The following is a 27,201-nucleotide window of genomic DNA, read 5'->3' on the forward strand; positions in this document are numbered from 1 at the left end:
CAATACAAGAAATCTTGCCATCTCCAGATAGGCTCTCAGTTCTGATGGAAAGTCAACTTGAAATGTAATCTTGACTATTCATTCCATAGATGGTGACTGATTCAGTTTTATCAGCAAAGTAGGCTAAATTTCTTGATCACAATTTGTTTCAGAATTTAAATTCTGGTTCTTAATTGTATATTATTATTAATTTTCTAACTTGAGTAGTAGTAATGATTGGACCAAGTCAAATAACTGCACATACCATATGACATTATATTTGAGCTTCGTTGATAGAAGTTAAAACTACCTAATTATTTAAAAGGGATGAGAAAAAAGAGTAATTCTTCTATTGTAGTCAAACAAATTTGGTGCCATATTTAAGTATAAAATACAGAAAAAGTTAAGCCAACAAGCCTTCCTGCTTAGTCCTTCAGGCATTCTCTAGCTGCACTATGACTGTATCCAGTGACTAGGTGAACTACAATCTCTAGGAAAATACTAGATTCAAGAACCTTTCAATGGAAATCTGGCAATAAAGGGTAAAGTAGAAATTCCTTGATCACAATTCAACAACCTCTGCTGAAACAACTTAAGTATGAATATCAGATGAGAACAGGTTCATCTTCACTGTGATGCTCCTGATGTCACATAATCAGCCTGCACTCTTAAATTTGCTCATTTACACTAGGTCATTTGGTGAGGAGTTATGAAACATCCATGTTCAAGTACTCATATCCTAGCAATGAGCCTTCAAATTACAGCAATAGGGAAATTAGAGAAATGATGTGCAGCAAATTTCTGAGATTTGACCAAGAATTTACTTTTTGAGGAAAATTCTTTATGGTCTCTGCAAAGAGACAGCAGATAAAACTGGAGAATAACTATGAACTTGCACACTTCATTTAAGCCTGACTACTTTTAGCTTTCTTTTGCACAATACTGTGCTATCATAGTGATAAAACTTAGAAGCAATTATGTCCAAACCATTTTTAATTATTCAATTCACTTACTCATTACTTTCAAATCTATTTATCATTAGACATTCATTCAGGGGAAGAAACGTCTTGAATGCTTGAAACACGACAAAAACAGAATGTGCTGCAAATTTACAAGGGAATCAGTATTTCTTTTTAAATCAATTTGAAGATATTAACTGACATAGCTCATCTGACTCATTTATTTGGCAGTTTCACATGTAACTATCCATTGTAATTTAAATGGGAGGGGGCATGTAGAAAAGAAACTTGCATAGCAGTTCACAGTCACTGCTAGAGTCCTCATGCATCCCCAGCAGCCCAAATCATATGCTCAGTCACAGCTTCAGCCATCTACACTGCAGTCTCAAACTAGCTCCATCACCAGTATGACAGGCCTTTTTCCAATGATCTTATTGCTGAGCATTTTGTTGCTCTATTTCAGTCGACATGCTGTCAGTTTTTTCTTTCTGGTGATAATATGATATTAGCAGAACAACAAATTGGCAACATTCTGAATCAACATAACGCACCAACATATTCCTTTTTCATGAGATGCATGATGAATGGATGATATGGAAGGCCCAGTGCATAAGAACTAGAAGCTGAAGAGGCAACCAGAAGTCCACACAATTCAAAATGGATCTTGCAAGATGAACGGATTTTTTTAATCTCTATCATTCATTCTCGTGAATTGGATCTGCACTACCTGATTTGTCTAAACTCCTGTAAAATCATATTAAAGGAAGCATTAGAGATTCACTCACTTTTACAGTTTATGATAATTGGATGATACTTTTTATAATTTGATGCCAGTCAATCTGTTTAAATCCAAATAAAGTACCTGCAAAACATTGCCAATATCTGGTTTGGAAGCATTCTCTAAACTTGTGATCTCTTTCATCAGTAAGAACAAGGGCAGTAGATATAAGGAAAATGGAACCATCCGGAAGTTTTCCTCTAACTCACCCATCCTGACTTGGGACTACATCACTTGTCCTTCATTATAGCTGAATCAAAATTCTGAAGTTATCTCTAAGCACTGTAGTTGTATCTAACATCACAAACAACAGGGATTTGAGGGCAGTAGCTCACACCAAGTAAGGACTGACAGTAAATTCTGGTCTTGGTGTCAACGCACATCGCCTGAACAAATAAAAATGCTGTTGGGCAACCAATTTGTATTTACAGCACGCTTTGTTGTCATTTAAAATTTTGTGCTTTTGACTATCTTATTCTTTTACAGATTCTTTTGTCCGTTCATTTTATCACAGATTATCGTTTAAGACAAGTTGCCATTTGATGGCAAGAAGTGTATTTTACCCATTAACAACATTATCTTCTGTGAATCCATTGTCTCTTTTCCTCATCTAACCACTTCAAGCCTAAAAAGGCGATGTTATATTCAAGTTTTCAAAAATGTATATAGGTATATAACCAATAAATGAATCAGTCCATGTAATAAATTAATAAGTCTTTCATCATTAACACTTAGTGACTAATTCATTTCCAGAATTTTCCCATCTGTTTTATTGTAATGCCCTCTGTTTTTTTCAGATCATCAAGAGTCAGGTTGTGTTTTTATGTGCTGTGACAGAAAAAGGAAAGATCAACTTTGAACAAACTAGCAATTCAGTCATTTTCTGGCAAGTTTTGTGTTGAGCAGAGAAGCGGCACATAAACCAGATGCAAAATTTTGCTGGGTCAACTCCACTTTCCATCTAATTGCAGCTCAACACACATCAACAAGAAACTAAATAATCTGGAAGAGAAAAGATAAAACTCGATGGCTATGAAAGGAAGTTTAATACAATAAAAAATAAACTATGTCCACCAATCAGCGATTGAATTAAACATCAACTACCGTTCTCCACATGACAGAGTAAAGATCACTAAAAGAAACAAGAAAGAAATGAGAAACAACTCATCCCACCCTTGCAATCTGGACACCCCTACTCAGCCGTACATTACCCTTGAGAAGATGGTGGTGAACTGCCTTCTTGAATTAAGGCGGTCTATTCTTGTAAGTTGACCAACAAAGCCATGAGGAAGGGAATTCTAGGATTTTGTCCCAGTGACACTGAAGCAACAATGTAAATTTACAAGTCAGGATGGAGAGTGGCTTTGAGGGAAACTTGCAGTTGCGCTTGATCTTGTAGCCGACAGTGATCTTTGTTTGGACGTGCTAATTATTTTTGGTAAATTTCTACAATACATCTTGTAGACGTTAAACACCACTGCTACTAACTGTCTGCAGTGGAAGAAGTAAATGCCTGTGTTGCCAATCAAGTGGATTGTTTTGCCCTAGATGTTGTAAAACTTTGAGTGTCATTGGGTTATCCAACCAAATGAGGAGTATTCAATCACATATGTGCATTGCAGATGATAGACCAGCAGTAAAGTGTTAGGAGGGGAGTTTCTTGCTGAGGTATTCCTAGCCTCTGACCTACCCTTGTAACCACAGAATTTATATGGACCAGTTCAGTTTCTCGTCAATGGTGACTCCGAGGTTGACAGTGGGTGGCTTGTAGTAGTAAACCCATTGAATGGCAAGGAGCAATCATTAGATTTTTATATCTTAAGTACATTCTTAAGAGAGACAGTCAACTTGGCATTTGTGTGGCATGAATGGTCATTGTCACCTTTCAGCTTAAGCCTGAATATTACACAGGGGTTGCAGGAATCTCAAATGGTGCTGAAAAATTTGCAATCATTGGTGAACATCCCCATTTCAAATCTTATGATGGAGGCAAAAGGCCCTAGTGGTGCAGTGGAGTGTCCCTATCTCTGAGCCAGTAAGAGCTCATTACAAGTCTCACCTGATCCAGCAGCGTGTCGCAACATCTCTGAACAGACTGAGTAAAATATATGATGGAGGGAAGGTCATTGATGAAGCAGCTGACCATGGTTGGACCTAGGACATGACCTTGAGGAACTCTCACAGAAATGTCCTGAAACTTGGTGACTGACCTCCAACAATAGTAATCATTTTCTTGTGTACCAAGTATGACCCCAACTATCGGAGAGTTTACTGATTCTCATGACTCCACTTTTGCTAGGCTTCTTTGATGCCACAACCAGGTCAACTGCGGCCTTGATGTCAAAGGCACTCACTCATACCTCACCTCTGGAATTCAGCTGTTATGCCCACATTTCAAACAAGTTATAATGAGGTCAGAAGCTGAATGGGCCTGGCAAATCCAAACTGGGAGTCAGTGAGCATGTTATTGCTGAGCGGTGCTGCTTGATAGCCGTTGACTGCACCTTCTATTATTTAACTGATGATCGAGAGTAGATTGATGAGGCAGTAAAATTGGCCAGGTTCAATGCGTCCTGCTTCTTGTATACGGGACAAAACTGAGCAATTTTCTAAGTTGGTGAGTAGATGCCAGTATTGCAGCTGGACTGGTACCGCTTGACCAGGATTGCAGCAAGTCATGGAACACAAATCTTCAGTACTATTGCTAGAATGTTGTCCGGGCCATAGCCTTTGCAATACCCAACGCCTTCAACCGTTTCTCAATATCACATGGAGTTAATTGAATTGGCTGAAGACTGGCATCTATGATGCAGGAGACCTCTGGCAGAGATCGAGCTGGATCATCCATACTGCACATCTGATTGAAGGATTCACAACAATCTTTTTTGCACCAATGTGCTATGTTCATCCATCATTGAATATGGCAATATTTATGGAGTCTCCTCCTGCAGCAAGTTGCCTGAAGTCCACCACCATTCTGACAGGATGTGGCAGGACTGCATGGTTTAGATTTGATCCAATGGTTGTGGATCACTTAATTCTGTCTATCATTTGTGATTATTCTCTTCGGCATGCAAGTAGTCCTGTTTTAATTTCCAAAATAACTTCAAATGTTTAAAACAGCATAACCGGAAGAAAGGGAGAGTTTTCACATTGCTAATGAATTTGAAGACATACACAAACAAATTGTTTTATAACCTAAGCATAACAAAATCACAAACTGTTCAATGCGAAAACTGGAGTCAAAATGCCTGAAAATCTTATTGTCAAGAACTGTTTTCCTCAATGCAACAAGATTTTCCAACAGTTATCGTAATCCCCAAAGCAATGACATAACTTTTTGAGCAAACCAATGAATGTGTGCAGCTGTACAACTCCAATATAATTCATATATATAACTTAATTTTCTCTAGCAAAACAGAAATATAATCCTGTGGTTACTGTCTGAATAAATACCATTAAATGATTTCTCATAAACATAATGAATGTCTCATCCCTTTACAGCCAATCAAGAGACCATAAAATCACTTACTGGAGAATTTGATCACTGCAGTCCGACTAGTTATGGCCCCAAATGAATTCTGGGACATGCAGGTATAGCTCCCTTCACTGTCGTCTCCATCTTGAATCTTTGAGTCCCATGGTACATATGAAATATAGAGTGATCCATTGGGAACCACATGGTGGTGTTCTTCATCCACAACAGGAATTCCCTCTTTTTTCCATGTTATGTTTGCAGGCTGATCTACAGCAGGAAGGTTGCAATCTAACACCACGGCTTGATTAGGTTGCAATATTACTTGCAAAGGGCCAACACTGCAGCTCAAATCCAAAGAACTCACTTTGTCTAGATTAAAGAAGTAAAAAGATGATAAGAAAATCAGAATTTGATTACAGCTGTGCTTCACAAATGCTAAATTCTATTTGTTGTTTTATTGGAAATCAACAGAAACATGTTCTTTAGTGCAATTCCATACAGTACACTTTTACAATATATTCCTACAGATAAAAGATTTTCCATAATTATGTTATTATAGCATGAGACTGAAGTTTACACATTATAATAATTTGAAGTATACTTTGTAACAAATATTTCAATGTTTATTTGACCTGCAGTTTAAAGGAATGTCTGGACGTTATTCTTACTTTACTTTTATTTAAATTATTTTTCTAATCAACCCATTCAGAGATGTTAATACATACCTCTGGAGCAGGTGGGACTTGAAACCAGGCCTCTTGGTCCAGGGTAGGGACACTACCACTGTGCCGAGAGTGTGTTGCTAGAAAAGCACAGAAAGTCAGACAAGGAGCAGGAGAATTGGCGTTTCGGGCCAATAGAAACTATTGGCACGATAGAAAAATGAATTATAAATGTACTAGAAGAGTGCACATTCTTACCCAGTGAAGGTTTACATTGGATATTTGTATATTCCATGGTGTCAATGGCTATTTATGCCTTTCAGAACTTGAAAATCACCTTACTGTTTCTCAGTGTCCTCAGGTCAGGGTACAGCACTGCAATGCTACCTTATAAATATATCAACATGGCCCACAACCAAAAAAAGGTTATTCTCAATATTATTTCAAAAGTATGATAACGAGCATTGAGAGGCATTATGTTCCTGTTAAAGTGAAAGTTAAGGCTGGTAAGATTCAGGAACAATGCAAGAATAAAGGTATGAGGTTCTAGTCAAGAATAAAAAAAGAATCATGTATTAGATATAGACAACTGGGATCAAATGAATCTCTTGAAGAGTAGGGACATTCTAAAAATTGGAGTCAGGAAGGATTTACTTGGACTTTAGTAAAGCCTTTGATAAGGTTCCTCATGGTAGACTAATTAGTAAAGTTAGAGCAGGGTGAACTTGTCAATTGGATATAAATGTGCCTTACAGTAGAAGGCAGAGGGTTGTGGAGTAGGGTTGTTTTTGGACTGGAGGCCTGTGACCAGCAGTGTTCCACAGGAATCGGTACTGGGTCCATACTTGTTTTTCTATATTTATTTAATGAATTAGATGAGAACATAAAAGGCATGGTTAGTAAGTTTGTGGATGATACCAAAATTGGTGGCATAGTATACAGTGAATCTAAGATTATAAGAAGATCTAGATCAATTGAGGCAATGGGCTAAAGATTGGCAGGTGGAGTTTAATTTAGATAAATGCAAGGTATTGCATTTTGGTAAAACAGACAAGAGCAGAACTTTTATAAGTAATGGATGTGCAGGTCCACAGAACACTGAAGGTGGCAACGTAGGTAGATAAGGTCGTTAAAAAAAGGCCTATGGCATGCTTGCCTTTATTGGAAAGGGGATTGAGAATAAGGATAGGCAAGTTATACAACAACTTTACATAAATTTAGTAAGGCCACACTTGGAAGATTGAGTACAGCTCTGGTCACTACACTACCAAAATGATGTGGGTGCTTTGGAGAGGGTACAAAAAAAATTTACCAGGATGTTGCCTGGTATGAGGGATTTTAGCTATGAAAAAAGATTGGATAGACTGGGTTTGGTTTCACTGGAATGCAGAAGCTTGAGGGGGCAAACTGTTAGAAGTTTATAGGACAGTGAATGGCATGGATAGAGTGGAAAGCATGAGGTTTTTTCCAGAGGGTGGAGGGGTCAATTACTAGGGGATGGTTAAAAGAGATGTGCAAGGCAAGTTTTTCACACAAAGAGTGGTAAGCATCTGGAATGTACTGCCAGAGGTGGAAGCAAACACAATATCTGCATTCAAGAAGCACCTGAACAAATACATAGAATCACAGAGATGTACAGCTTGGAAAAAGACCCTTCGGTCCAACCGGAAGGGAATAGAGGGATATGGATCCCATAAGACAGCTTTCATATGGAAGGGCAAAATATGTTGGCTAAGGCTTGGTGGGCCAAAGAGCCTGTTCCTGTGCTCTATTGTTCTTTGTTCTCATGGTAGGGCCCTGAGTAGTGTTGTAGAACAGAGACACCCTGGGATTCAGGTCTATAATTCTGTGAAATGTGCATCATAAGAGGACAGGGTGGTTAAGAAGGCATTTAGCATGCTTGCTTTCATTGCTCAGGCCTTGGAATATAGGAGTTGGGACAATTTGTGAGGTTGTACAGGACATTGTGAGGCCTCTTCTGGAGTATTATGTGTAGTTCTGGTCACCCTGTTATAGGAGAGATGTTACTAAACTGGAGAGGGTTCAGAAAAGATTTACCACGATGTTTCTGGGAATGGAGGGTTTGAGTTATAAAAGTAGGCTGGATAGGCTGGGACAATATTGACTGGAGCATAGGAAGTTGAGGGGAGACCTTAAAGATTTTAAAATTTATGAAGGAAATAGATACAGTGAATAGCAAAAGTCCTTTCCCAAAGGTGGGGGAGTTCAAAACCAGGGGGCATATTTTTAAGCTGAGAGAGGAAAGATTTCAGAAGGGCATGAGGGGCCAATTTCTTTTTAAGCACACAGAGTGGTTCGTGTGTGGAATGAATTGCCAGAGGAAGTGGTGGATGGATGCAGGTACAGTTGTAATGTTTAAAATATAGTTGGATAAGTACATGAATACGAAAGGTTTGTTGGGATATGGGCCAAATGCAATAGATAATAGGCGCAGGAGTAGGCCATTCTGCCCTTCGAGCCTGCACCACTATTCAATATGATCATGGCTGATCATCCTTAATCAGTATCTTGTTCCTGCCTTATCTCCATAACCTTAATTCCACAATCCTTGAGAGCTCTATCCAACTCTTTCTTAAATGAATCCAGAGGCTGGGTCTCCACTGCCCACTGGGGCACAGCATTCCACACACCCATCACTCTCTGGGTGAAGAAGTTTCTCCTCATCTCTGTCCTAAATGGTCTACCCCGTAATTTTAAGCTGTGTCCTCTGGTTCGGCACTCACCCATCAGCGAAAATACGTTTCCTGCCTCCAGAGTGTCCAATCCTTTAATAATCTTATATGTCTCAATCACATCCCCTCTCAGTCTTCTAAACTCGAGGGTATACAAGTCCAGTCGCTCCAGAATTTCAGTGAAAGGTAATCCTGCCATTCCAGGACTTGACCTCGTGAACGTATGCTGCACTCCCTCAATAGCCAGAATGTCTTTCCTCAAATTTGGAGACCAGAACTGCACACAGTACTCCAGATGTGGTCTCACCAGGGCCCAGTACAGCTGCAGAAGAACCTCTTTGCTTCTAAACTCAATCCCTCTTGTTATGAAGGCCAGCATGCTATTAGCCTTCTTCGCTACCTGCTGTACCAACATGCTTACCTTCATTGACTGGTGTACAAGAACACCCAGATCTCTCTATACTGCCCCTTTACCTAAATTGTTCCATATAGGTAGTAATCTGCCTTCCTGTTCTTGCCACCAAAGTGGATAACCATACATTTATCCACATTAAACTGCATCTGACCACTCACCTAACTTGTCCAGGTCACCCTGTAATCTCCTAACATCCTCATACTAAGCCACCCAGCTTAGTATCATCAGCAAATTTGCTAATGTTATTGCTGATACCATCTTCTATATCATTAACATATATTGTAAAAAGCTGCAATCCCAGTACTGATTCCTGCGGTACCCCACTGGTCACTGCGTGCCATTCCGAAATGGAGCCATTTATCACTACTCTTTGTTTCCTATCAGCCAACCAACTTTCAATCCAAGTTAGTACTTTGCCCCCAATACCATGCGCCCTAAATTTGCTCACTAACCTCCTATGTGGGCCTAATCAAAAGCTTTCTGAAAGTCCAGGTACACTACATCTACTGGATCTCCCTCGTCCATCTTCAGAGTTACATCCTCAAAAAATTCCAGAAGATTAGTCAAGCATGATTTTCCCTTCATAAATCCATGCTGACTCTGACTTATCTTGTTACTACTATCCAGATGTGTCGTAATTTCATCCTTTATAATAGACTCCAGCATCTTTCCCACCACTGAGATCAGACTAACTGGTCTATAATTTCCTGTTTTCTCTCTCCCACCTTTCCTAAAAAGTGGTACAACATTAGCCACCCTCCAATCCACAGGAACTGATTCCGAATCTATCGAATTCTGGAAAATAATCACCAAAGCATCCACGATTTCTCGAGCCACCTCATTCAGTACCCTGAGATGTAGACCATCAGCCCCCAGGGACTTATCAACCTTCAGACCTAACAGTCTCTTCAACACCAATTCCTGGCAAATATAAATTCCCTTAAGTTCAGGTCCTTCAGCCACTGTTACCTCAGGGAGATTGCTTGTGTCTTCCCCAGTGAACACAGATCTGAAGTACCAATACAATTCTTCTGCCATTTCTTTGTTCCCCGTAATATATTCCCCTGTTTCTGTCTTCAAGGGCCCAACTTTAGTCTTAACCATTTTTTTGCCTTTCACATACCTAAAAAAGCTTTTACTATCCTCCTTTATATTATTGGCCAGTTTACCCTTGTACATCATTTTTTCTCAGTGTATTTCCTTCTTAGTAATCCTCTGCTGTTCTTTCACAGCTTCCCAGTCCTCCGTTGTCCCACTTATCTTTGCAGGCAGGTGGGATGAGTTTAGTTTGGGAACAAAGTTGGACCAAAGGTCTGTCGCCATGTTGTATGACACTATGATTCTATCTTGTACACATGCTTTGCAGAGGCACTTAATCACCTTTCAGTATCTCCAACACATACTCAATAACAATGGGCACCAAACCGGCTATTAAATTACACAGAGGAAAATTCACATGCAGTGCAAAGCTGATCTCTCTCTTAGCCTGACTTTATGATCTTCTATGATATTAGGTAAGCAAGCTAACTCTCAAAATTGTTGCTGAGGAACAATTCTTGCAGAATACACTTGTTTACTCACACACTAAGATATACAGTAACAGAAAACGGCTTTACTTCACAAGCTTTTACAGATCAGCTACAGCAGTTAACTCCATAAATCCACACAAGAACAGTATTGATTACTGTAGGGAATTTTTTTTGTAAAAAAAATTCTAAATATGAAAAAGTGACAGCAAAGCAGATTAAAGAATCCAATAAATATCTGGATATTAGAGCCACATAAATTTGTTACTGGGCTTAAACTCAAATTTACTGATACAGAATTGGTAACGGCAATGGATTCAGAGGATGCCACCCACATCCTAGAGTGAGCAGGAAAAAATTATTAAGTGGGTAGAAGTAGTACTAATTAAACTCAACTTGGGCAATTCAAAGGGACCGATTATTTTCTTCCAATTTGCAACATTCCTACTCAAAGAGTCATGAAAAATATTACAATACCAAGGATTAGATTATCAGAAACCTGACAATTTTAGTGAAAGCTGACAGTTTTATTGGACTTAACAATAATCGTGGCAAATCGATTCATAGCAGAAATTAAATGCCCTTTTAAAGTTTATGAATGAAAAAGAAAGCAATTTAAAGTCAACCTGCTGAATACCGTTCCTGACTTTATCAAATATTCTCTTTCCAGAACAAATTCTAAAACCACATCTCAACAGATATATATTTTTTAAAACTGATATTGCTGTCTGCATAGCCCAACTGGTGGTCTTGTCATGCAGTTAAGTAGTAGCCCCACCTGAGCCAGAAGCTCCAGGTTCAAGTCCCATTCCAGGACCTAAAGGCCAAGGAAGCTGCATTCATGACATGGTCAAACAGATTGTGCATCATCATCCAAAATAATGGCAGGTAGTAGTAGGAGAGATTCTTGGTCAACTATGTGATGAAAAGAAATTGGAGCCTCAACCATCACTAACTATAACACCTAACTATGATATGCATACATAAGTGGTTGCTGCCACAGAAATGTGGACTCCAGAGTGTGGGTGAGGAGTGGGGCAGGGACAGCCGGCTGGATAGCAATCTTAATCAGATTGGTCCAACAGTTGGTGAATCAGTCCCCTCCTTGTTGTAGCTGTGGTGGAGATCACCATGATAAGGGTTATTACATTTGCAGTGTTCAATTAAGACTACTTGATCTTTGCATTTACCTGAGCATGTAGATAGGCTTAATTGGGGATGACAACATAGAACTACCTCTGTTGAGCACTACAGTGTCAATCCGCAACCAGAACTTGGCGGAATTTACTTGCGCAGGTTGCAAATCAGTTACCTTAAACATGCACATTACAAATGGACACACGACGATTTCTCATGAGTTATAAAGATGGTATTGTCTCCATTTGGTGAGGCATTTTCTGCAGGTCCCAGTTAGTCACATTATGTACTGTTTTAAATATCAGTATACAGGCAGTTCTTCTTAACGCAATAGTTGCGTTGTGTACCCCCACATTATAGAAAAATCGCACTTTAGAAACAGCGCTGAAAGTGTTGGCAATGTAATTGTGTTTATAGCCAACGTGTTTTAGAAGTTCGCACTTTAGAAATATTGTCCCCAATTTGTCAATCGTGTTATAGTGCAGTGAGTTTTGAGAAGTTTGTAGCTCAGGATGAGGTTCTGGATGTAGGTTTGCTCACTGAGTTCTGGACCAGTGGTGCTGGAAGAGCACAGCAGTTCAGGCAGCATCCAAAGTGCAGCGAACACTTTGGATGCTGCCTGAACTGCTGTGCTCTTCCAGCACCACTGGTCCAGAGTCTGGTTTCCAGCATCTGCAGTCATTGTTTTTATCTTGCTCACTGAGCTGGAAGGTTCATTTGCAGGTGTTTCGTCACCCTACTAGGTAACATCTTCAGTGGGCCTCTAGGCAAAGCACTGCTGATAATTCCTGCTTTCTATTTATATGTTTGGGTTTTTCTGGGGTTGGTGATGTCATTTCCTGCGGTGATGTCATTTTCTGTGGTAACATCATTTCATGTTTCTTTTCTCTTTCTCAGGGGGTGGTAGCTGGGGTCTAACTCGATGTGCTTGTTGATAGAGTTCCTGTTGGAATGCCATGCTTTTAGGAATTCTCATGCGTGTCTCTGTTTGGCTTGTTCTAAGATAGATGTGTTGTCACAGTCAAAGTGACGTCCTTCCTCATCCGTATGTGAGGATACTAGTGAGAGAGGGTCATGTCGTTTTGTGGCTAGTTGATGTTCATGTATCCTGGTGGCTAGTTTTCTGCCTGTTTGTCCAATGTAGTGTTTGTTACAGTTCTTGCATAGTATTTGTAAATGACATTAGTTTTGCTTGTTTTCTGTATAGGGTCTTTCAAGTTCATTAGCTGCTGTTGGTGGGTTTGTGGGCTACCATGATGCCAAGGGATCTGAGTAGTCTGGCAGTCATTTCCGAGATGTCTTTGCTGTAGAGGAAAGCGGCTAGGGTTTCTGGATATGTTTTGTCTTTGCTTGGGTTTGTTGCTGAGGAATTGGCAGACTGTGTTCATTGGATAATCATTCTTTTTGAATACACTGAATAGGTGATTTTTCTCTGCTCTTCGTAGTTCCTCTGTGCTGCAGTTTGTGATGGCTCGTTGAAATAATGTTCTAATACAGCTTTGTTTGTGGATGTTGGGTTGATTGTTTCTGTAGTTCAATATTTGGTCCGCATGCATTGTTTTCGTGCAAACGCTGGTTTGAAGTTCCCCATTGGCTGTTCGCTCTACTGTGACATCTAGGAATGGCAGTTTGTTGTTGTATTCCTCCTCTTTTGTGAATTTTATGCCAGTAAGGGTATTATTGATGGTCTTGAAGGTTTCCTGTAATTTGTTTCGTTTAGTGATGACAAAGGTGTCATCCACGTAGTAGAACCAAAGTTTGCTCAGCGAGCAAACCTACATCCAGTCTGATAGCAAATTCACGTTAACAAAACATGCGTTATAGCAGAATGACCTATGCTGAATAACATTCCAGCAGTGATGTATTGACATTTGCATTGAGGTTGCACCAGTTGCTTTCTTTGCAATGTTTGAATTTGATCTGAAACATGCAAAAATTGTGCCCTGCATGCTAAACCTTCAAAATGCACTGATTGAACTTTAAGACCTTAAAGATTTTCCTTGTGTTGCTTTTGGATCCTTTGCCAATTAGTTTAAATCTATGCCCTCTCATTCTCTATCTTTTTACTAGTGCAAAGAGTTACTCAAACCCCTCAATTTTGACTATCTCCTATCAGCCCTCTCTTCTGAGGAATATAGCCCCAACATCTCAAAGCTACACTTTTAACTAAAGTTTCGCATCCCCGAAACCACTCATGATTTTTTTTCTGCTCTCTCCCCAATGCCTCAACATCCTTCGAAATCTATGGCATCCAGTACTGGATACCCCAGTACCCCAATACTCCAATAGCCCAGCTGAAGACAAACCAGTGTCTTATACAAATTCAACATAACCTCACTGCTCTTGTACTCAATACTCCTATTAACAAAGCTTTAGTACTGTATGCTTTAGTAACCAGTTTCAACATGCTTGTCACTTTAAATAACTGAAGCATATTAAAAAAAATCCCTTGGGTCTAGCACCCCTTTAAGAGTTACATCCATTTGTATTATCTCCCAATGCTCTTCCAACCAAAATGAACGACCTTGTATTTCTCCACAATGAACTTAATTTTTCCCTTTGAAATTCACTGAAAGTTAATTGAAATATTAGAATGCAAAATGCCTTTTATTACACGCAAATTGTTATAACAGAATTTTTGAACATATTACCTGAGCCACATGCAATTTAGCAAAGGGTAAATAAGCTGAGACAAATAATGCATGGCACAAAGATTGGGAGGAATGGGTTCTCATTCATGGGACACTTGTATCAGTATTAAAGGAAGAGAGCAGTTCGGCTGGACAGGCTTCATTTGAACCATACAGGGGCTTTAACTAATTAGTGCGGGTGGGTGGGGGAAATTCAATTGAAGTTTCAAACAAATCAGAAAGAAATGAGAGTGCGGAGTACTGAAAAGATGAACAATAAACAAAGTAAATTGGAAAGGGTGCAGAAAAGATTTGTAGGGATGTTACCGGGACTGAAGGGTTTGAGTTATAAGGCGCTCGGCTTGGTAGCTTAGGACTCTTTTTCCCAGGAGTGTAGGATGTTCAGGTGTGATGTTATAGAGGTTTATAAAATCATGACAAGCACAGAAAAGGTGAATAGCAAAGGTGTTTTCCCTAGGGTGGGTGGAGTTCAAATTAGAAAGCATAGGTTGAAGGTGAGAGGGGAAAGATTTGAAAGCCAAACAAGGGGAACCTTTTTCACACAGACAATGGTGCATATATGGAATAAACTGCCAGAGGAAGTTGGACTGATGGGTCTGTTTCAGAAGGTCTGTATGACTTTGACTCTGCAAATGAACAGAGATTATGTACAGACGAATGCAGCAGAAATTAGAACGAGAATAAGTAAGGATGGTTAAAAGACAAAAGTTTAAGGCAGTTCATCTTAACGCACAAAGCATTTGTAACAAGATAGGGAAGTTGAAAACATGAATATAAGTAAATGAATATGTTTGATAGCTATTATTGAGACATTGGTGCCAGGTGACCATGACTAGGATCTCAATATTCAACAATATTCAACGTTGTGAAAAAAATAAACAAAAAGGGAAAGGTGGGTGAGGCAGACAAGAAGGCACTATAATTATCATGGGTGACATTAATCTGCATATTATAGAGTTATAGAGTCATGCAGCACAGAAACAGACCCTTCAGTCCAACTCATCCGCACCTACTTTCGGTCAAGATTTGCCCAGTTCCTCCATTTCCATCGCATCTGTTCTGATGATGCTAACTTCATCAACAGGGCCTCTGAGATGTCCACCTTCTTCCTCAATCAAGGATTACTCAGCAGTATGGTTGACAGGGCCCTTAACCACGTCCGACCTATCTTCTGCACTTCAGCCCTCATCCCCTCTCTTCCCTCCTACAACTGCAATAGGGTCCCCTACATCCTCACCCACAATCCCAGCAGCATCCACATCCAGAGGATCATGAGCTGCTGTTTTCGCCAGTAGGATGCCACCACCTATTTCCCTCCTTGTCAGTCTTCCCTCCAGGACACCCTAGTTCACTCCTCCTTTACTCCCAATACACCCATAACGCCCCACGGCACCGTCCCCTGCAAATGCAGATGGAGTGGCACCTTCCCCTGCAAACGCAGAAGGCGTAACAACTACCTTTTTACTTCCTCCTACCTCTGTATCCAACGGCCCAAACACACCTTCCAGGTGAAGCAACATTTTAGGTAAACATCAATCTTTTCTTCTGAGTTCACTGCTTACAATGTAATCTCCACCACACTGGGGTCATGAAGGGGACATTAGTGACTGCTTGGCAGTACACCTTTCTCTCCATAAAAAGGACCCTGAGCTTCCAGTTGCCTGCCACTTCACCACGCCAACTTGTTCCCTGGCCAACATATCTTTCTCAGGCTTGCTGCACTGCTCCAGCGCAGCTCAGCAAAAGCTGGAAGAACAGCATCTCATTTTCTACTTCTGGACTCAACAATTTTAGGGCTAGAGGCATCTTCTCCCTTGTCTTTACATCAAGCCCCACAGTCAAAAGGTGTGGTGCGGGAAAAACACAGCCAGTCAGGCAGCATCCAAGAAGCAGGAGAGTCAATGTTTCAAGCATGAGCTCTTCATCAGGAAAGCCCCACACACCAGACCATGTTATCACATGCTCTGTTATTACATATTAGCTATTATTAGCCACTAATAGTCCCCATTAGTAGCCCTTCATTCACTCCTTTGTCTGTCCAAATGTTGTTCTCTCTCTTTGGGCTCTATCTCCACCGATTGTTTACTCCTTACTCACTAACTCCCCCTTCACCTTCTACATTAAAACCAAACTTTTCCTATCTACCACCAATTCTGAAGAGGAGTCACTGGACCAGAAATGTTAACTTATTTCTTCCCACAGTTGCTGCCAGATCTGCTGAGATTTTTCAGCCATTTCTGTTTCTGACAATGCTGGCAATTAGTCAGAGTTCTTTCAGTTTTTTTTTAAATAACCACATTCACATCCAAATGAATGACGAAAAGCAGCATTGATCATTATAGCACACTGGTGGTCACAGGTCTCCAGTCCAAAAACAATCCTCAACTACCACCGTCCATCTCCAATCTTCAAGCCAATTTTGTATGCAATTGGCTAGATCCCCCTGGATCCCATGTGATCTAATCTTACTAAGCAGTCTACCATGCAGAACCACGTTGAACGCTTTGCTGAAGTTCAAATAGACATCTACCACTCTGCCTTCATCAATCTTCTTTGTTACCTTTTCAAAAAAACTCAGTCAAGATAGTGAGACATCATTTCCCACACACAAAACCACGTTTACTATTCCTAATTAGTCCTTACCTTTCCAAATGATTTGATTCCTGTTCCTCAGAACACCCTCCAACAACTCATCCACCACTGACCTAAGGCTCACCGATTTATAGTTCCCTGGCTTTTCCTTACAGCCTTTCATAAATAATGACACCATTTTAGCCAACCTTCAGTCTTCTGGCATCTCATCCATGGTTGTCAATGAGACAAATATCTCAGTAAAAGGCTCAACAATCTCTTTCCTGTCTTACCACAAAGGTCTGGGAAACACTCAAATAGGTCTCAGGGATTTATTTACCTTTATGCATTTTAAGACTTCCAGCACATCCTCTTCTGTAATATGAAGTCTTTTTAAGACATTACTATTTATTTCCCAAGTTCCCTAGATTCTGTGCCCTTCTCCACAGTAAATACTGATGCAAAATATTCATTTAGTATCTCACCCATCTCCTGTGGTTCCACACATAGAAAGCCATGTAGATCTTTAAGAGGCCCTATTTTCTCCCTAGTTACTCTTTTGGGCTTAAGATACTTATAGAATCTCTTTTGACTGGACAAATGAGATGGGCAATGGGAACACGGAAGATAGATTGATACAGAGCATCAGAGATCGTTTCTTAGAGAGTACATTGCACAAACTATCTGGGGAAACATGCTACTTTAGATCTAGTAATGTACAATAAGGTAAGATCAATAAATTGTCCTCTGGTTAAGAATCCTGTAAAGGGTAAGAAACACAAATGCAGTTTGAGGTAGAACAACTCAGATCTCAAACCAGTGTTCTCACCTTAAAGAAGTGTATTTGTAGAGCCACGAAGAAAGAACTCTAAAGCAGCTCAGGGGTGATTAAGGGGGAGATCAATAGGCAAACAGCAGCAAACATTTAGGCAGATATTTTATAATGCTCAGCAAAAGTTTATTCAGGTCAAATAAAAGGACTGGAGAAGGATGAACTGCATTTGGTTAACAAAAGGGGTGAAGGAGAATATCCAATCAAAAACTAAGGCATACAAAACAATTAAAATGAGTGCTAGGTTGAAGGATTGGGATTTTTAAAATTTTAGTTACAAGTCCCTGACTACTAAAAAGCTAGTGGTGAGGGGGAAAATTGACTATGAAACTAAAGATTAGATTACTTACAGTGTGGAAACAGGCCCTTCGGCCCAACAAGTCCACACCGACCCTCCGAAGAGCAACCCACTCATATCCATTCCCCTACATTTACTCCTTCACCTAACACTACAGGCAATTTAGCATGGCCAATTCACCTAACCTGCACATTGTTGAACTGTGGGAGGAAACCCACACAGACACAGGGAGAATGTGCAAACTCCACACAGACAGTTGCCTGAGGCGGGAACTGAACCAGGGTCTCTGGCGCAGTGAGGCAGCAGTGCTAACGACTGTGCCGCCCAGTGGGCCATGCTAAATTGCCCGTATTGTTAGGTGAAGGGGCAAATGTAGGGGAATGGGTCTGGTGGGTTGCTCTTTGGAGGGTCGGTGTGAACTTGTTGGGCCGAAGGGCCTGTTTCCACACTGTAAGTAATCTAATCTAAATTGGAAAGAAGTATAAAAATACACTGCAGAACTTCTCTGGGTGCATTAAAAAAAGTAGCTGAATTGAGTATAAGATCCTTGGAGAATTCAACCAGGGAACTGATAACGGCAACAAGAAAGTTGCACAGATAAAATTAAACAAATATTTTGCCTTGGATATCATAGTGGAAGACACTATAAACATCCTGAAGATATCAGATAAGTAAGGCGTTAATGGGAGGAAAGATCTTGTAACAATCTCTATCACATGCGATAAGCATTTGAGAAACTAACGGGATCAAAGGCAGAAAACCCGCCAGGACCAGACGGCCTAAAAGTTTAAAAGAGTTTGCTGCAGAGAAAGTTGAGGCATTGGTTGAAATAGTTCAGAACTTACTTGATTCCAGGAAGGTTCTAGCAGATTGGAAACCACTAATGTGACATCTTACTCAAGAAGGGAGACAGACATAAGTAGGAAACTGTAGACCAGCTATCCTCACATCTGTCATTGGAAAGCATTAAGGAAAAACAGCCAGACATTTTGAAAAGCTTAACCCGAACAGTGTCAACATAGTTTTGAGAAAGGAAAATTGGGTTTGACACTTCTTTTCTAGATATAACGATAAAAGTTTATAAATGTCTTGTATTTAGATTTTTGGAACATGTTTGGTAAAATGTCACGTAAAGGTTATCGTACAATATAGGAGCTCACAGTATTTGGGAAAGTGCTTTAGCATGATATGAGAATTTATGAGCACTTATAACATGAAGACAGACAGCCAAATCAAATCAGCCTCCCAATCCATTCATTCGCAACAGTAAAATGAAAATGTTCAAAGACACTCAAAATTGACCCCAATGATTCCTAACCAGACTTTTTGAATAATCAGTATCAGACTTTGTGAATAATCAATACAAGACACCAGGCTTATAGTTTCAAAAAAAGTTAACAATTTATTATTAATACAAAAGCTTTAGCTCAGCAAAGTTAACAAGGTAATCTAATTAACATTTATCATTTAAACCCAATCTTTTTTTGATTTTAGGCCCCACATTCACAAAGACAGACAAATAGACACAGTTAAGTAATAAATCAAAAAGGAAAATAAATGGGATTTAACTGGCCCATTTACTTAAGCAGTCTCCACGATTCATCTCATCACTGAACACAGGATTGTACTTCACTTGGTTTCTGAAGACACCTGTGAATGCAAACAGCTTCCAGTAGACTCCAAGAAGTATATGCATACTTAGAATGGAGATTCTCTTCTCCAAACTTTCAAAAGTTGATAATGGGAGGATAAAAATAATAGACAATCAGATTTCCTTTCTGTAGCTTTGGCAATCACAATCCTTCTGATAAAAATGAATAGGGTAAACTGAACACCACAAAATTTTTCAGTTCATCAGGGACAGCCAACACAGATTTAAGTCAGATAGATCATGCATGACAAACCTCATGGAAATTTGTTTTTTGAAATGATGACTAAAGCAGTGGACAGGGGAATGTCTGTGGATGTTGCTTATGCAGTCTTCCAGATGATAACAGTCTCACATAAAAGACTTAAGATAGATGCCCACAAAATTGAAGGTAAATTATTGAGGGGAAAATTGGTTCAGTAGCAAGTGACAGTAAGTAGAGATAATGGGTGGGTACTCAAATTGGCAGGATGTGACTAATTGTGTTGCACAATGGTCTGTGCTAAGGTCTCAACTATTCATATTAACAATGATTTGGATAGTGGCATAGAAAGTTATATTCAAATTTGTTGGTGATACAAAATTAGGCAGCATTGTATGTAGTATAGATAATAGCTTAAAATTACACAGAGTTATTGATAGAGTAAGTGAAGGGATGAAACTGTGGCAGATTAATTTCAATGTGAGTGCGAAGTTGTCCATTTTCAAACTGAAAAAGGACGGATCAGAGTACGTTCTAGATTGTATGAAGTCAAATACAGTGGATGTTCAAAGAGACTTGGAGATTCAGGTGCATTGATCTTTAAAATGCCACAAACAAGTGCAGAAAATAATCAACTAGGAGAAAGTGAGGACTGCAGATGTTGGAGATCAGAGTTAAAAAGTGTGGTGCCAGAAAAGCACAGCCGATCAGGCAGCATCCGAGGAACAGGAGAGTCGACGTTCTGGGCATAAGCCCTTCATCAGGAATGAGGCTTGTGGGCCAAGGGGGTTGAGAGAGATAAATGGGGGAGGGGCATGGGGGAGGTAGTTCGGAATGCAATAGGTAGAGGTGAAAGTGATAGGTCGAAGAAGATGGACCAGATAGGTGGGAAGCAAGATAACCACAAGATAGTACTGTTCAAGAGAGCTCTGCCGAGTTGGGAGGTTGGGATTAATCCCTGCCCGTCCAACCATAACAAGGATTGAACTCCCCTCCCAGTCCTCACCTCCCACCCCACAGCCTCCGGATACACCGCATCATCCTCTGCCACCTACAAACAGACCCAACAGTGATGTATCCCCCTCCCCACCCATGGCTATGTTTCGGAGAGATCACTCCCTTCACGACTCCTTGTCAGGTCCACGCGCTCCCCACTAACCCAACCTCCCCTCTCGGCACCTTCCTCTGCCATCACAGGAAGTGCAATACCTGCGCCCACTTCTCCCCCCCCTCACCTCCATCCAAAGCCCCAAAGGATCCTTCCACATCAGACAGAGATTGATCTGTACTTCCACACACATCATCTGCTGCATCCATTACACCCAATGTGGTCTCCTCTACATTGCAGAGACAGGACGCCAACTTGCGAATCGTTTCAGAGAACATCTCAGTGATACCCGCACCAACCAGGCCCACTGCCCTGCAGCTGAACACTTTAACTCCCCCTCCCACTTTGCCAAGGACATGCAGATCCTGGATCTCCTCCATCGCCAACCCTAACCACCCAACACCTGGAGGAAGAACACCTCATTTTCCGTCTTGGGACACTTCAATCTCACAGCATCAGTACGGATTTCACCAGTTTCCCCATTTTCCCTCCCCCCACCTTATCCCAGTCCCAACCTCCCAACGTGGCACCACCCTCTTGAACAGTCCTACCTGTCCATCTACCTTCCCACCTATCTGCTCCACCCTCCTCTGTGACCTATCACGTTCACCCTCACTTTCATCTACCTATCACATTCCCAGCTACCCCCCCTCCTCCAGCCCCACCCCCTCCCATTTATCTCTCAGTGCCTTGGCCCACAAGCCTCATTCCTGATGAAGGTCTTATGCCCAAAACAGCGATTCTCCTGTTTGTAGGATGCTGCCTGACTGGCTGACAGAAAATAATCAAGGATGGAATGGTGATCTTTATATCTAGAGGACTTGAGTATAATGATGCAGACGTTATACAAAACCCCGGTTAGACCGACTTGGAGTACTGGGAGCAGATCAGGGCAACACACTTCAAGAAGAATATATTGACTTTTGAGGGAGTATGATGTATATTCACAAGAACGATCCCTGGACTTCAGGGATTAAGGTATGAGGTAACTACAGATTTTAGAAAGTTAAAAGATGATCTGATCAAAGTCTTCAAGAGACCAGGTAAATAGAGATAAACTATTTCCATTGGTTGAGAATTCTAGAACAATGGGGCACATTCTGAAAAATTAGGGCCAGACTGTTCAGGAGAGATGTTAGGAAGCACTTCTACAAAACAGAGTAGCAGATGTTGCTCATTCAAATGTTAAATTTAAACCGGAATTTTTGTTAAGCAGAGGTATTATGGGATAGGAGCCAAAGGCAGGGGTATGAAGTCAGGCCATGATTTCACTGAATGACAAAACAGGCTCAAGGGGTTGAATGACCAACTTCTGTTCCTGCATTCCTATGAAAACCATTTAAAACTAGATCAAACTTTGTTTTTTCTGTTTTGTTAAACATTGTGTTCGACTGATTGACACCTACTAACATTCAAATATCTTTCTGGAGTAGAAACACATATAGAGTACTTTGAACAATAATAAATTGGTAATTAATCTCCAGGCCTGGCCTCAAATAATTGCCTGTTTGTTTGTTCTTTTTTTTGAAAAATAAGCTGCTGCTCAGTTCAAAATGTCCAAACCTAAAAGTGATAAAATTAAAAATTACAAATATCTCAACAAGGCAGAAAGCTGGGATTAATGGATCTTTTTCAGGTCAGAAACTACCACAAGCATCAGTTTTATGACCTCAATTGTTTATAATCCACAGTCATGATTGGAGGAAGGGGCCAAGCACAGCATATTCAAAGTTCCTGACAAAAAAAAATTACTGGAAGGTATGTTGCGATGAGGATGTAAGGAATGTCCAAGGGTATATAGGTAGTTCAAGTACTGGGCAAAAATCTAGCAGGTGGGGTTTAACGTAGCACAGTTGGCGGTCATGCATTTAGTAGGAAAATGCAAAAGGCACAAGGCATAGTGTTATTTAAATAGAGAGAGGCTCCAAACACCAGCAGAGGGATCTGGAGCCACTGACTTGATTCTTGTGAAACTTCTTCAAAATCTATCATTCTCTCTGATGAAAATGGAAAACCAGTTGCAGAGCAAGACCACTGGAGAGATTCTTATACGCCTGCCAGTTTCTCTTGGATTGACTGGCAGTAATACATTCCATATCTGCCAACCTGACCCCAACTTGTGGCAGCATCACCTCTCTGAACATACTTCCATGTAGTTCTCTGACTCATAGTTGTACATCAGCAACTCCCATTGCTTGGCTCTGAAACCCAAAACTCAAACCCATAAAGCTGGTGACATTTTCTGCACATGGACATGTCTTGGTCCTGAGAAAGTATCCATGACTCCCCACAGGACAGGGATTCCAATCAGTAGATTTGTCCTACCATACTTCAAGTTGAACATTTAAATTATTTTACTTAGCATAACATTAATCACTTTATCTTACTTTGGCCTTATTCTTCTACTAATTAGTAAAAACTGGATGAGATTAATGCAAAGTAGAAATTCTTTGGTATTATTCACAAAGCAGCTCCCATCCTCTGTCTGTAAATTGTCTCTTTCCCTGTACTAGTTTAGAAATTTATGCTCTTCAAAATTACTGGTGATGAAACAGTGCCCATCAGCAGTTGCCCATGAACCAAACAACTCATGACTTTCCAAAACATCACACAGGCTTCTTTCTCTTCTCCTTATGCTGCTTTACCTGATGACAAGCAGCATATTGAGAGAGCTGTTCTGCTCCTGTTGTAGTCTTCAAACATTTTCTATGTTCATTTGAGAAGGCAGAACTTTGGTTCAGTGCCTCATCCGATAGACTGTATCTTCAATATTTTTGTAATTTGCTAAAATGTATCAACATAGACTATTTGTTAAATCCCTAAATTAGCAACGATCTGACTGAAGAACATGACTGTTTTTGAGCCAAATTAGTGCACGTTAGAACTAACGATTTTCTCACCAACCTGTAATCTTTGTTTGGAAATTGTAAATATATTCTGAATATCACAGTTACATAATACGCATCAGAGGATAATCTATGCAGTTTTATATAATTTGGTTCAGCCAACATACTCTCACAATAGCTCAGCATCCATTTTGTTTGGAATAACACTACAGTATTTGCTTAACAAAACTTGATGAACTACACCAACAAGCCTGGCTGATCAGAAGACAGAATAATTACTTAAGTGTAGCACACTAGCAGTTAACCAAAATAGCAACAGAGCATTTCAGAATGATAAGGTCACATTACATTTTAGACTGCAATTCCATCCTGTCTCAATGATGTGAACTTATGCTTTATTGGGAGAAATTACTAAATGGAACTAAATAAATGCCCTGTATAGAAGTTATTCTTGAATGGATTCAAAAATTGACTTTTTATTTTAAATCACTAACTGAATTCAAAGACTTTTACAAAACACGATTTCACCTCCAAAAGCTTGTAATTTAAAATAAACCTGTTGGACTATAACCTGGTGTCATATGACTTCTGACTTTGTTCACCCTAATCCAAGAACAGCACTTCCACATCACATTTAAGGGATAAGTATTGTTCAGTGCACGTCCCTGCTGTTCTTAGACATAAAATATCACATGGAACTATTTCAATCAAAGAGGACAGGCGACTGTTTAACATCAATATATGAAAGACAATACATCAACCATTGTGAACTTCCACTGAAGTGTGCCTGAGAGTGGCCTAGATTTTTGTGCTTTATTTCTGAAATGATCTTTAACCCACAACCGCTAATCAAAGGGGAGAGTATCTCAACCTGAGCAATAGCTAACGCCATATGCACAAGAAGCTCCATCAAAATAATTTTTATTTATATAGTACCTTTAACACTATAAAGTATTTCAAAACATTTCACTACAACATTCTCAGAATAACTAGTAAAAAGATGTTGCAATCCAAGAATGAAAAAAGTTTAATAGTTTGTACCAGTCAAGCAATACACTGTATTGCTGCAGGCAAGATTTATAAAATTGCTATCTTTAGAAATAGATCTTTAATTTAATATTAAACAAAGATCATAAAGATTAAAAGAGAGGCCTGAATTGTTGCTGGAAAGAAGGTGTAAGGTGTTCATATTTGGAGACGATAACAGCAAAATCTTATGGCTATACATGCTAGTTTCCAAAGGTGTTAAGATGATTTGGTGGTAAACAATTAACTTTGATGTAAATGAACATCTTAAAGGATAAGGGAAAGCTGGAGTCTGAAAGATGGCTGGATACTTGGTCCATGTGATTCACATTGGAGACAGACCTTAAGAGGGGAAGGGTTGCCAGAAACTCTGAACCCTGAAACTCTGACAAAGTTAGTCTCCCTGGATACAGCTCAATGTGTCCAAAGTAGGCAGATAGAAAGAGAGATGGGGAAGGGGGGGAACAAGGGCGAGGATAAGAGAGACATGAACCGAGTGACACACAGAGATGCACAGCATGGAAATAGATGCTACAGTCCAACTTGTTCATGCTAACCAGACATCTTAAATTAATCAAGCCCCAATCGTCAGCACTTGGTCCATATCCCTTTAATCCCTTCTTATTCATTTACCGACATCAGCTCGCGATACTGAGGTTTCTCTACGATTGGCTGTGAATTTCACTGTCTGTTTATTTTTCTTAGAACAAACTTAGATGCCAAGAGATGCTCGCAATTACACAACACAGGCAGTCAGCTGTGAAAGTTTAGTGCCTGGTCAGTCAGTTGTGCAGATTCACTACTACTTTTTTTTTCACCTCCCATGTGGTACCTGCGCTCCCTCTTTCTTCCTATTTTAAAGTGTCATCATTTTGATTTTTTTCCAAAAGTTCCAAAACAACGCAAAATAGCTCAAATAGTAATTACTGCTCCAGGTGGTTTTGGGACGGCGGTCAGGGAAGGTTTGGGGCAGGAGGGGATCAAGAGAGAATTCTGTTGTTAAATGTTACCAAACTGGTAGAGGGTATGTAGTAGTAAACATGAAAATACTATGTTAACGAAAACTGAAAATGAGACAGTGAGAGTGGGCTTAGTGATCATGTTAAAAGCAAAAAGGAAATATTCTGTATTTTACAACAGAAGATGCCTACAGTTGAGACTCAATAATAATGCTTTTAGTTCATTACAGTAAAAATCAAAATGCCAAAATTTTGCATCATCCTTTCAGCTATCTGAACAACTTTTTTGAAACACCCACACACTAGCCATCAGTATTTCTGGGTACACAAACAAGTTTTCTCCTTGCTCCCCTATAGTTTCTAGTCTATTATCATTAAGAAAGCATTGCAATTTCTCTTTTCCAGGCCCAAAATGAACATCTATATATGTTTCCTCATCAAATTCCATCAGCCAGTTTTAGTGGTTTACTTAGTCTATTTGTTCCCTTGTAATTTCTTCTTCCGATGTACAGAAATATGTCCCTCCCAACTCAGTATCATTCACAAGTGTTTACATACACTACTACATCTAAGTCAGTGATACATTAAGATAAAAGCTAAGCATGCGCACCTCACCCCACTCCTCTCATACAGATCTCCAAAGAATACCACTGAGAATATTCTTTAAAAATCAGACACTATGGTTTATCCTTACTGTGTCTTCTACCTCCCAACCAATTACTAACTCACATCACAAAGTTATCTCCAATCTGCATGTTTTCATTTTTTAAAAATAATACCTTATATACAACTTTATTAAATACTTCTAGAAATTCATATCCAAAAACATTCTTCTATCTACAATGGTTAGTGCCATCTTCAAAAAAAAACTGATTTAGGGTGCCACGGTGACTCAGTGGTTAGCACTGTTATCTCACAGCACCTGGGACCTGGGTTCAATTCCAGCCTCAGACGACTAACTGTTTGGAGTTTGCACATTCTCCCTGTGTCTGTATGAGTTTCCTCTGGTGTACCAGTTTCCTCCCACAGTCCAAAGATGCACAGATTAGGTGAACTGGCCATGCTAAATTGCCCATTGTGTTCAGGGATTAGTTAGGGGTAAATGTAGAGTAATAGGGGAATGAGTCTGGGTGGGTTACACTCGAGAGGTCCAGTGTGGATTTGTAGGGCCAAATGGCCTGTTTCCACATTGTATGTATTCTATGATTTTATGATCTACATTAGTCAGACATGACCTACTCTTTACAAATCAATGCTGGCCCTGTTTGATCAGCTAATACATGTCCAAATGCTCAGTCGTTCTGTCAGGTTGATAAATTCCAGTAACTTTCCTACTGCTGATGTTAAACTGCAAGTTCTATGGTTACTTGGTTTACCCTTCCCTTTATTCTTTAGTTGAATAGTATTTGCAATTTCCTAACCAACAGCACATA

General features: G+C 40.0%; 1 protein-coding gene across 1 annotated transcript in view; it reads right to left on the reverse strand.

The window, feature by feature from the left end:
- igdcc4 (immunoglobulin superfamily, DCC subclass, member 4) overlaps nucleotides 1-27,201 on the reverse strand; it is a 144,767-nt gene that overhangs the window by 107,902 nt on the left and 9,664 nt on the right. Inside the window, exon 2 of the mRNA XM_060852974.1 lies at nucleotides 5,249-5,563. Coding sequence (XP_060708957.1) covers nucleotides 5,249-5,563 — 315 coding nt within the window. The remainder of the gene's footprint in view (nucleotides 1-5,248; nucleotides 5,564-27,201) is intronic.

This window comes from Hemiscyllium ocellatum, chromosome 39, assembly GCF_020745735.1.
Source record: "Hemiscyllium ocellatum isolate sHemOce1 chromosome 39, sHemOce1.pat.X.cur, whole genome shotgun sequence".
In the NCBI taxonomy this organism is placed as follows: domain Eukaryota; kingdom Metazoa; phylum Chordata; class Chondrichthyes; order Orectolobiformes; family Hemiscylliidae; genus Hemiscyllium; species Hemiscyllium ocellatum.